The sequence below is a fragment of the Chrysochloris asiatica genome, unplaced genomic scaffold (genome assembly GCF_000296735.1).
Source record: "Chrysochloris asiatica unplaced genomic scaffold, ChrAsi1.0 scaffold00098, whole genome shotgun sequence".
NCBI classification, from domain to species: domain Eukaryota; kingdom Metazoa; phylum Chordata; class Mammalia; order Afrosoricida; family Chrysochloridae; genus Chrysochloris; species Chrysochloris asiatica.
The window spans coordinates 8,117,738-8,130,911 of NW_006408616.1; the positions used below are offsets into that span (position 1 = coordinate 8,117,738).

The 13,174-nt window shown below is 37.9% G+C and overlaps 1 protein-coding gene across 2 annotated transcripts in view; it reads right to left on the reverse strand.

Annotated features, from left to right (window-relative positions):
* ASUN (asunder spermatogenesis regulator) overlaps positions 1-13,174 on the reverse strand; it is a 50,841-nt gene that overhangs the window by 36,514 nt on the left and 1,153 nt on the right. Inside the window, exons 2-3 of one of the 2 annotated variants that reach the window (XM_006866957.1) lie at positions 12,394-12,629; positions 10,056-10,130 (exon numbers count right to left, since the gene is read on the reverse strand). The exons of the other annotated variant lie outside the window; for it this stretch is intronic. Of the exons in view, the coding sequence (XP_006867019.1) occupies positions 10,056-10,130; positions 12,394-12,618 (300 nt within the window). The 5' untranslated portion in view covers positions 12,619-12,629. The remainder of the gene's footprint in view (positions 1-10,055; positions 10,131-12,393; positions 12,630-13,174) is intronic. 2 annotated transcript variants of the gene reach the window in all.

Here is a 13,174-nt window from a genome sequence, read left to right on the forward strand (position 1 = left end):
CGTGGCAACAATAGTAAGGGTGGCCCAGGATCGGGCAGTGTTTCATTCTGCTGTGCATAATGTCACTATGAGCCGATACCAACTCGATGGCACCTAACAACAACATGGATAAATCTTAAAAACACTATACTATTTGAAAGAAGCCCTTGTATTCTGATTATTAATATTCGTATTATGATTCTGCTTACATAAAACATCCAGCATGAGAAAATATCATTAATTTGTGATTGTGAGTGGAGGATAAGAAATAAGACAACAATAACCCACTGCCATGGAGTAGATCCCAACTCACAGAGACCCTACAGGACAGAGGAGAACTGCTCCACAGGTATCCATGGTTATGAAGCTTTACGGGAGCAGACTGTCTTATCTCTCCCCCGATGATCGGCTGGTGGGTTTGAACTGCCTACCTTGTGGTTAGCAGCCCATTGCTTAATTCAGAAGGCCACCAGGGCTCCTTGGTGGTATGGGTTATTCTGATATAATAAAAATGCTCTAATACTGACCATGTGATAACTGTAGTTATCTGTGAATATACTAAAAACCTTTGAATGAATTATATGATATGCGAATTCTATCTCAATAAAGTTGTTAAAAAAGGAATATTTGCAAATTCTTCCTAAATTATACTATAGTATAATCCCATGTCATCTTCTGGGCACATACTTTGTAATTCCACATAATCTTAGGGATAGATGAGGGGAAACACAAATTCTCATGGAATATTTAGCCAATCATAAAAGTTTATCAATATCTCACTAAGACTTTTACCCCTCTACCTAGAGTCAGATAACAATCACATGTTTTCTTGCTATCCATCAATTTATGCATTAAACTTCACAGCCTACCCACCACCTCCAGGAAGCTGGCTTTAGGAGATTCTTCACTTTCTTGTAGGCTCATCCATGCATTTAAAACGACGACTTTTGCCAGATTGAAACACATCTGCCAATCTGGTGAGTGTCTTATGTTATCTCATATTTTTTAAAATATGCAAATATATATATATATTTTTTATATGCATAGCTGATGAGGGGGCTTCAACAGTTTCGGGGAAAAATCCATTATCTCTTTATTCCATTTTTCCATGAACTTTTTGAAGCTCCCTCATGTAACTATATAGTCTAAGTATATAAAATGTCTGCGCATCTATAAATATATTTTTTCTAGGAAAATATTTACCTTTTTCTAGTATTTTCAGATACATTACTATAAGAAAGGTTCAGAATATTTACTCTATAATCTTTTGGTGGGAAAAAAAAGCACTTTTTTATCTTTGGCTATTTTTACAGTGAACAGTGGACAAAAGAAAGTATAAGACTTATAAACATATCATTGAATTTAAAACATTGGCTCAGAGCAGTTGGGGACTCTAGGTCCATGGACCTTGAGAAAGGCCATATGCCTGTAGACAGGAGGCTAGCTGGTAGAATGTGCCCTTTGGACATTTAAATGAATATATATATATATATATTATGCATGCATTAGATATTTTTACTTTTTTCATTTGTGAAATATCAGATGTAAATGGGGAGCCACAGGGATAACTGTTGTTGCACGGTGGGGAATACAATCATTGAGATGAAACAAAGTGTATGGTATGTTAAATGTAAAGCTGATGATCTTGTCTATAAATCTTCACCAAATTCACAATATAAAGTAAAAAACACAAACAAAAAAGTAAAACAAATAAAGATGAATAAGTAAACTTTAAAAAAAAGTTTATCAATATACTGGTAATTTGAATATCCATGAGGTTTAATAATACAGGAGAGTTAATATCTCAAAATGAAATACTCAAAGGTTTTATAAAATCGATAATAAAAGGAACAATGAGAGAAATGCATTACTAGTCCACAAATAATGTTATCGTGGTTGTTATGTGATGTCCAGTTGATTTTCAACTCCCAGCAACCCCATGTGACAGAGTAGAACTGCTCCACTGGGTTTTTTAAGCTGTCATCTTTCCAGAAACAGATCATCAGGTCTTTCTCTCACAGACCCAATGGGTGGGTCTGAACTGCCAACCTCTCAGCAGCCAAATGTTAAATTCTTGTGCTATCAGGGTTCCTTACCAATAATCCTACTTCATATTAAATGGTTTAAGTTTTTTAAAAAAGGAAATGATGACGTGGCTTCCTTTAAATAAAAAAAAAAATTTTTAATGATACAAATTCAAAGATAGCTAATTCTTTCATTAACACATAAAGGGAAATTAGGAAAATATTTTTAAAGGAAAAGTCCTGTTTTCCTGCATGACCAGGGAAAAAGGGATATACTTTTTACCTACAAGTTTGGTTTCCTAAACCTAAATATTTCTGATTAAAGTCAGAATAACTGCTGCTATTGCTATCTTGTACCATACAGGGAATTAGAGAATAGTACTACCCATCCTACATGATTGTTGCAAATTTTTAAACAATCATGTTTAAAACTGTGTATTTTTCATTCATTCCCTATGAATGGGAATATTCCAGTACAGGCAGTTCCTAGGTTCATAACCGTGTCTTTAAGAATCTGTAAGCCCCAAGACTTATGATCCAAAGAGCCCTGGTGACGCTTTAGGACAAGCACAACACTGCTAACCACAAGACTGGCAGCTCAAACACACGAGCCACTCCATGGGAGAAAGATTTACAGTCTTGGAAACCCTACATAGGGTCTCTATGAGTTGGGATTAACTTGATGGCAGTGGTTTTGGCTTTTTGAGACTATGGCCCTTTAGTCACCCTTCAGGTCTCGAAATGAACTCACCCTTATAGCTCGATTTTCAGCCACACAACAGAATGTAAGGGGAATAAAATAACCAGCCCTCTGAGATCAATGGGCAGCATTTACTCAAGGACAAAGTTAAGGTTAGGAAGGAACGAAGAAAGAATGGAAACAGGAAATACAGGGAGGAAATGGATAGGTGAAACTACATTGTGGGGATTGCAATCAATGAGGTGAAACAAAATGTATATGAATTGTTGAATGGAAAACTGATTTACTGTATAAATCTTTACCTAATTCATAACAAAAAGCTCTGGTAATGTAGTGGTTACTAGTCGGGCTGCGAATTTCAAGGTCAGCAGTTCAAAACTACCAGCTGTTCGGCGGGAGAAAGATGAGGCTTTCTGCTCATGTAAAGATTTACAGCCTCGGAAACCATGTACAGGGTAGCTATGAGTCAAAACATAATCTACAGCACATAACCACCACCAATTTATAATAAATAAAAAAAATTGAAGAAAAAAAAAAAAGAATTTGTAGCTCATTCAGAACAGGTGCATACGGTTCTAGTTTAGCATTATTTTAGTGCAAGAAAAGATTCTAAGTCTTTTTGATGATTTAAAAGTTACAAGTGAAGGTAACTGTGTTGAAGAATTTGTTGCAAGAAATTGGTTCAATCATTCCACAGCAAGGCTTCAAACTGATTCTTACATTCTCCAAAGAGATGGAAAAAACAATTACAAACTTTATATGGAAAGGAAAGAGACCCAGGATAAGCAAAACACTGCTTAAGAAGAACAACAAGGTGGGAAGCCTCTCACTCCCTAATTTCAAAATTTACTACATGGCTACAGTGGTCAAAACAGCCTGGTACTTGTGTAATGAAGGATACATTGATCAATGGAACAGAATTGAGAGTCCAGAAATTAACCCATGCACATATAGCCAACTGATTTTCAACAAAGTACCTAAGTATACTGCATGGGGAGGAGACAGTCTCTTCAACAGATGGTGCTGGCAGAACTGGAAAGTGATAAGCAAAAGACTGAAACAAGACATTTACCTCACGCCTTATACAAAAAACAACTCAGCATGGATTAAAGACCTAAACATGAATCCCAGAATTACAAAGGCTATCAATGAAAAAATAGGGAAAAATGTGAGGGCTCTAATACAGGGCAAATACACACTACCAAACATTTTGAAAATTACACAAACAAAAGTAAACAAAATAGATGAATGGGACATATTAAAATTAGTAACATAAGTGCACCAAAAGACTTAATCAAAAGAGTAAAAAAGGAGCCCACAGAATGTGAAAAAATCTACTGAAATGACACATCAGACAAGGGACTAACTTCCCAAATATATAGGAACCTACAACACCTCTACAAGAAAAGGACAAATAACCCAATTAAAAAATGGGCACAGGACATGAATAGACACTTCACCAAGGAGGAGATTCAGGCAGTCAACAAATATATGAAGAAATGTTCACGATCACTAGCCATTAGAGAGATGCAAATCAAAACAACAATGAGTTATCATCTCACACCAGCAAAAATAACAAAGATCAAAAAAGTAGAAGACAATAAATGTTGGCAAGGATGTGGACAGACTGGGACCCTCCTACATTGCTGTTGGGATTGCAAAATGGTCCAACCACTCTGGAAAACAATATGGTGCCTCCTCAGAAGGTTAGAAATAGAGATACCTTATGATCCAGCAATTCCTCTACTTGGTATTTACCCACAAGAAACACTAGTCATAACATGAGTAGATAAATGCACACCAATGTTCATAGCAGCACTATTTACAATAGCAAAAAGATGGAGACAGCCTAAGTGCCATCAATGGAAGAATGGATAAACAAACTGTGGTACATACACACAATGGAATATTATGCAACCTTGAAGAATAGCAAGGAAGCAGCAAGTCACCACATAACATGGATGAACCTTGAGGACATTATGCTGAGTGAAATCAGTCAGTCAAAAAAGGAGAAATATGGCATAGACCATTATTGTAAAAGATTAAGAAAAAGCACCCACACTAAAAGTGTGGGGGAGATTTTTGTTGTTGGTTACCTGAGTGTATGGGGTGGGGTGAGGGGAAGAAGGGGAAGGTGGAGCACAGGGTAGGGAACAGACACAGGATAGTTTGGGTGCTGGGGGCTGGGGGGCGGGGAGAGGTATACACTAGAAGGTGAAGGGGAAAGGAAAAACAAGGCGAAATGAGAATAGCTAGGTAGGTTTACGTGGGCTAAATAGGACAGAGGTAAAATAATGATATAAGCACACTGTGGAACAACTGGGCTGGGGGATACAAAGATTGAGGCATGGCTTGAATGGGTAAAAGTGTGGAAATGATGTTAAGATGCTTGCCTGTCTTTTGAATCTTGGTTTTCTTTGCCTACTACTGTAAAATAGACACTTGAAGGGGAGAGAGAGGAATAGCCAGAAACATTACCAGAGAAAGCTTGTAAGTCCGTCTTTAGCCTATAACTAATTTCAATACCTACACTTGGGCTTTTATTTGCCCAGTGAAGGAGGCTTCCTGCAGAGCCTTTGCACTGCATAGGACCATAGGTGGAAATCTGATCTCCATCCCCAATCTTCTGAATTGGGACATTTCCACTTGAAAAGACAAGCAGACCAGTCTGGAGTAGCTAGAAGAACAGAAGACACTTCTTGAAAGAAAGACCAGCAGGAAAAACCAAAAACAATAACAGCAGTTCCAATGACTACTATAAGAACAAGCAAGTTATTCCCCAGGGAGCCATCAAGACAAGTGGTCAGGTCCCCTTCAAGGTAAACTCCCTTCTAAGACTAAAACTCAAATGGAATACACTAGCAGGCATATGGTCGTGTTGCTGACTACAATGGTCACTGATAAAGGAAAGTGGGGGAAAAACAGCAATGAAGTTGTAAACTAAGTCCGACCACATTCAATAGATTTCTGTTAACCTGGATTGATAAAACCTGGGGACTCCTGGGCCCAGGGGCAGGGACTTGGCCTGAGAGGACTAGAACGGAATGTGAAGCATCCAGCTAATATGAAGTGAGGGGAGATGCACAAGAACACCCACACTTGCAGGCAGTACCTATTTGACCTGGCATCAATGGCTGGATGATCAGAACATGACTGGAGGAAGAAAGAAGAGGTTAAGAAAAAAAAGAGTAACCCACTGTAAGTGGATGAACTTGACCTATGCTTGTGGATGCAGTATGACAAAGGAGTGGACAAATCTTTACAGTGAGGATCATTCCCACCCCCTGGGACACAGGGTCGACAGGGATGGGAAACTTAAGACATTGGCTACCCAAATGGGGGGACTACAAAGGCAAGAAGTGACTGGCTTACAAGCTTTCAATAGGGAACCTCCCAGCTCCAGAGGATACAGGGAAAGGTAGAATCTTCACTGAATTGTTCCCAACCTGTCTAGATGGGGTTGATAAAAGGTGAGGGGGATAGGACTCCTGTGGCTCAATAGGGAATGATTGCTATCAGGTTTGGCAGTGAGTGTTGGAAAGGTAAATGTCAATGTTTGGTAACAAAAGGAGGGGAGTGGCTGATGTTGTAGTCCAGGAGTGGAGATCCCTGGAACCATAAAGGGAGAAAAGTGAAGTGAGACACTCTGTCCGGGGAGGCAGTGACACTAGGGATGGAGGCTGAGATGATGACGTGGACAGAAGGAGCCACTGGGGACTCTGGACTCAGGGAGGAAGAGGGGCTGTGTGCTAGCGGCCAAGGGGCTGGCGTGTGGGGTGTACCCTTTGACTGTTTGATGATGCATACAAGGGATTGAGATCATGGCAATGAAACAAAATATGACAGGATGAATGTAAAGATAATATTCACCCATGTAAACTAACACATAATTCACAAAAAAAACTAAAAAAAAAAAAAAAGTAGACAACAGTAAGTAAGACATGTCAACAGTAATGTGCAAGACAAAAAATGAGTATGGAAGAATGGTAGACTAAACAGAGCTGAAAAAGCTGAAATCTAAGTGCCTAGGAAAATAAAAACAAGGTGATATGCCCAACAGAATCCAGGAGATGTTTAAGACCTGGAGGTACCAAATACTACACAAAGCAAGGGTGATATATGATACAAAAAAAATCTACAAATGAAGTCATTATTGGGAACAATTTGTACCTAGGGTCTTACTCCCATCTTATCTATGTAGTGACTACCTTTTCCCTAACCTCCTAGACACAGAATTGCATTCCTTAAAGAAACTAAACTAAAAAGGTTCCAAGTATGGATACCATAAAGCACAACAGAGGTATGGATAGCTATTAGACCAGTGCTAACAACAGAAATGTCTGCAATGATGAATATGTTCTATACCTTTGCTTTTCAAGTTAGTATCCATTAGTCACATGTGACTACTGAGAATCTAAAATATCATTACTGCTACAGAAGAACTGAATTTTCTATTGCATTTAATTTTAATTCATTTATTTAAACAGTCATATGTAGATTTGTTGTTGTTAGGTGCCACCAAGTCGGTACTGACTTATAGCGACTCTATGCACAGCAGAACGAAACACTGCTCAATCCTGGCCCAACCTCACCACTGTTGCCAAGCTTGAGTCCACTGATGCTGCCACCTGGCCAATCCATCTCGTTGGGGGTCTTCCTCTTTTTCTCTGAATCTCCACATTACCAAACATGATATCCTTCTCCAGCGACTGGACCCTCTATGTAGATAGTAGTTACTATATTAGGCAGTACAGTACTAGACCAAAACCAAAAAGATTAAGTAAAAGTCTGACTGATAGGATCCACCCCTTACCTAGTTCCAACCAAATTTACAGCATACAGGCAGAAGCGTGGAAGATGATTCTCTGATGACCCCAAACAGTCCAGAGAGATGATCTGTTGATTCTGACATTTGGAGATCGTCCAATGAAAACAACTGGTTTACATCAAAATGAAGCCCACCAATCGGTAATATTTAACTCACAACATGGCAGGTCTTCTAATCTGTTATTTAGTGCTTTGCTTAAAAAGATTTTTTGAATTAAAAACCTCAACATGAAGAAAACTAGAACATAGAAGGATCAAAAGAAAACTGAATAAATTATAATTAGTACCTCAATGTAACCCTGTACAGGGTTTCCAAGGAGCAGGTGGTGGGTTTGAACCTTCAACCTTGCAGTTAACAGTCAAAAAGCAAACTACAATAATTGAGGTCATCAGGAAGTCCAACATTGCACTAACAGACATTCCAGAAGACACAAGACACAGAAACACAATTTTTAAAGAACTTTACAGGGATATCTTCCTGAATTGACAAAGATAAAGTTAGCCTTAGAGAGCCAAAAAGTACCCAATACAATAAAGGACAAAAGATTAACAAGGCATATCACTGAGAAATTTCAGAACATAGAAAGACAAAGAAAAGATTCTACAAGCTTTCAGAGAGAGAAATTAGGTATAAAAACGGTATAGGACTTCTGATTAATAACACTGGAAGTGAAAGTGGGGTAATACTTTCAAAATCTTGAGGGGAAAAGTATTGCCAACCTTGAATTTCTATACCCAAAGTATCAATAAAGAGTAAAGATTGCTATAGAAATTCTACAGGTTATATTATTCTGCCAAAACAAAAGATTACACTAAGGAAACAAACAGAGATCTGAAAACAAGGAAAAGGGAAGATGATAGCAGAGAGCAGCTGCCAGTTCAAACTCAGCAGAAGACTAACCTCCAGCAAGTTCTTCAGGGAAAAAAAAACAAACTGCTAAATTATGCGATGTCTTTATGTTAAAAATATTGAGAGATTTCACGGCAGCATAAGGAAAAGGAGAAGCGATTCAAAGAAAACTAAGCAATTCTTTTAAGGGAAAGGATAATTACAGGAATTAAAAAAGAATTGTACAAGAAAGGATATTATCACATAATTCTTTGCTGTCAACAAACAATACTTTGTGTAGGCATTATAATGTGGACATGAAATTCTGAATTCACCAAAAATGTGATAACCAATGAGGAAAAGAAAGGAGGCAGACATGGTAGCATGGGGCAGGGGAATATAAAAACGCCAAGTCCTCATCCACAAGTGCAATAAGCAGATAAAATTTAAATTGAAAACCCAATAAATAATAATAAAAACATGTTTACAAATACGGAACACCATAATAGTAAAGAAGTTAAAAGTCTGATTTAAATTTTAGGTGAGAAAAGACTGGAATGGAGATAGCCATTTTTCTTTAAATATTACTTGGAGTTCTAAAACTGTGCAAATAACACATTGATAAGATTTTTCTAAAAGAAAATGTTTTACCACATTAATACAATTTTCAAAAATGGCCACAACTACACTGACCTACCCCCTTGAGAGCTAGGGCTGAGAGTGAAGCAGTCAGATGGTGTGAAGTGCAGGCAGGTGTGCATGAGCCCCCAAACTTGCAGCTAGTACCCATTTGACCTAGCTTGGAGGGTTAATTGACCAAAATTTAAACTGAGGAAGAAAAGGATGTCTGATACTGAGAGCAAGTGCAAATTACTACAATTTGATGAACTAGACTTTTGCCTATGAATGGAGTGATTTAAAATTCCAACTGGAATGGAAGGATTCTTCATATCAAGGCACAACCTTCTTTCCTCTGTGTACTCAGCTGATAGGGATGAGAAATTTAGACACTGGCGATCAAAAATGGAGTACGGAGGCTACAAAGGCATGAAGTGGCTCGTTTACATGCTTTCGTAAGTATGCTTCATTGCAGAACTAGTGAGGGGGTATGTTAGAATCCTAGTAAATCGTTTCCCTCTTTTCCAGATGAATCTGGTGAAAGGGGATGAGAGATGATGGTGATAGAATTTTATGACACAATTGTGAATAACTGTTAGCAGGATTAATTGTGATTGTCACAACTGTAATTGCAGAAGATGTGTAACTAAAAGTAGGGAGCAGGTAATCCTTCATTTCAAGACCAAATGATGCCAGCACCACCAAGAAGGAGGAACATGATGAAGTGTGAGATCCCTACCTAGAAAATCAGTGACAGGAGGCTGGGCTGGCAAAGTGTGCCCTCTGGACATTTCAATGAATATATATTTTTTTGATTTGTATGTGTACATCAAATATTTTTACCTTATTCATTTGTGAAATATAAAATGTAAATGGGAAGCCACAGGAAGGAAGTAGAATGCTGTAATCACTGAGATGAAACAAGGTGTATAGTTTGCTGAATGTTCAGCTGATGATTTTGTCTGTAAACCTTCACCCAATTCACAATAAAGTTTAATAAAAACTGAATAAATAAAGCAGACAGCCCATATTTAAAAAAAAAAAAAAAAATTGGCTACAACTCAAAACTGAATCATACCTCCTGTAAATTTTGGTCTTCTTGTGTCCAAGAATTTAAAACATGTGCTCCAGAGTCACTCACAATGAAATTCACCTAGATTTTAAAAACAATTAGTATTCAACACTATTGACAATTAATCATCATCATACTGTAAAATAAAAGGCAATTTCTAGAACTGGTTCACTATTAAGTCATTTATTTTAATAGTAATAAGTATAATGTATGATAGAAGGGGACTTGAAAAAGCTCATGAATAAACAGAATGAAGAGATAATGGAATTTTGCACATACTTTTTGAAGACCATTAGTGCATGCCAGGTGTTGTTCTTGGCACTGAGGATATGAGGATACAATGATGAACATTCTGTCACTAACAATGTGGGGAAAGTTGGGGGCTAAGGAATGAAACAGAGGGCAGTACAGGGAGAATATAAAGAAACAAGCAAAGAAGATAATTTCAGAGAGCGATAAGACTATGAAAAAAATTGGTCAGTTACTTTAGATTGGGTGATGAGAGAAAAAATTCTATGGAGGTGGCAACTGAGTGGAATCCAAACTGACAAAAAGAAACTAGCCATGGTAAAAAAAAACTCAAGGAACAGAATGCCATGTACAGCGAAAGCAACTGCATAGGTTCCAAGAAAGTAATCAAAACAGAAAGGTCAGAGCACACAAAAGAGTAGGAAATAAGCTCAGAAAAACAGGCACTGAAAGTCAACAAAATTGTTTCAAATTTTATGCTGTTTCAAAGTAAAATACAAGTGAAAAAAATACTATCAGATTAAGAAGAAAACGGCAGTACAAAACAGATTAGAATATATGAACTACTGTCCTTTTGGGGAGAATGGTAGGGTTTCCTTCTTTCCCATGAAACATACGATTCATTCATGATGTTTTTTTCTGCCTAATACATACAAAATACTAATTTTCCCTGCTCCCGTAAAGATTAACAGCCTCAGAAACCCTGTGCAGGGTCGCTATGAGTCGGAACTGACTCAACGGCACACAACAACAACAACAACAACAACGAGTAAGTTACGGGCTCTGGTAGCGTAGTGGTTATGAATTGGGCTGTGAACCTCAAGGTCAGCAGTTCAAAACTACCAGCTGTTCTGCAGGAGAAAGATGAGGCTTTCTGCTCCTGTCAAGATTTACAGCCTCGGAAACCCTGTACAGGGTTGCTATGAGTCGGAACCGACTCCAGGGCACATAACACCAACAATGAGTAAGTTAAGAATTGGTTTTCTCTTCTGCAGTTTATCTGACAGAGACATATTTTTACAAACTTCATGTTTTATTTAACCATACAACAATCATAAGAATCTAAGGCTTTGAGAAATTAAGTAGAAACATGATAAGGATCAAACAGCTGGTAGCTAATAAAGTCATAATTACCAAAAGATTGTGTCGTAAATCACTATGAGTATTATCCTTCCTCTCTCACTCTATTTGCTACCTTATATAAAATGCACAGACACTTGAAGAGTGACTCTTTCTATCCTTGTTACTGTCAAGTTGATTCCGACTCATAGCAAAACTATAGGACAGAGAAACCTATAGGACTCATCTCCTAAGCTTCCCACCCCCCACCCCCCAAAAAATCCAATCTATTGTCATTGAGTCAATTCCAACTCTTTATGATCCTACAGGACTGTAGAACCTCCCCATAAGATTTTCAAGTCTATAGGATAAGTGATCTTCGACTTCTCTAACTGGATAAACTCCCACTTTGCATCTTTAAGAACATTTCTTTGTAATATGGTCAACTCCTATAATTTAGTATACATTCAACTAAAACAGCAAACAACCAGACTGCCTGGGCTCAAATTCTGCCTGTCTCTAACTACCTGTGATCTAGGTAGGTCTCTCCGGATCTTCTCTTTGCCTCTGTTTCTGAATTTCCAATGTGGAAGACATAACCAAGACTGATATTTAGCTGGTACATAACAACACAATCTGACAAAGTGATTACCACCAACATCCCTTCTGTTTGTGTTGTTGACAGTTCTCAGTAGTCAATGCCTTTTATAACTTTTGAATGCTGCCCCACTAATTATAGTATCTCTTAGATTGTTGTAAGACTTAAAGCAATTAATAAATACAAAGCATTTTGGGATATATATGCATGTTTAATACATGCATGTTTACTCAATAATTGTTAGCTTCTAATTATTATTATTGGCTCCAAAATAATATATTAACCTCCCAAATGGGCATTTCACATTTTTTAAACATAAAACAAACAATTTTTAGGCAAATCTATAACAAATTCATGTTTTAAAAAAATCTGCATTTAAGTAGTTAAATACACCATCAAAATCATGATTTTATTTGTACTTCAAACTAAAACACTCACCAGCTTTTTGAAAGGAAATATATCATACATTATTCTGCAATATTCCATGGACGATTCTACTGAGCAAGTCCACAATGATTTAGATATAGGGGCCAAAGGGATGATTCCTTGGGTCCTATTCTTCACCAGCATGTCAAACTCGACGTGCTGTCTACATGATTCTGCCATGTAAGGGCAGTGATCCACAACAAACACCGTTTTATGAGATTCCGAAAAAATCTTCATTTTGCTTTAACCTGGAAATGGGAAAAAATATATTAACTCAAAGTCTTACACATAACGCTTGACATCTTAAATTATTTCTAATTAATGTGCCTTTCCTCAAGATTTCGTTGTTAAGTGTCATGGAGTCAATTCCGATACATAGCCACCCTGTATAGGGTTTCCCAGGAGCGGCTGGTGAGTTTCAGCCGCAGACCTTGTGTTTCAGACTTTGTAGTTCAGCTCATTAACCCACAATGACACATCAGGACTCCATTAATTCTATTTTTGTTGTTGTTATGTCGGTTCCCCAAATAGCGTTTCCGAGGAGCAGCTGGTGAGCTTGAAATGCAGACCTTGCAGTTCAAACGGCTTTGCAGTCTAACGCATTAACCCATAGTACCACACCAGGACTCCCCATAATTATATTAGAGTCCCTTTACATAATGGTGGTGGTGTGTTGTGGTCGATCTTCACGCGAGAAGAAAGCCTCATCTTTCTCCCGCGAACGCCTGGTAGTTTCGAACTGCTGACCTTGAGGTTAGCAGCCCAACCCGTAACCACTGCGCTACCAGAGCTC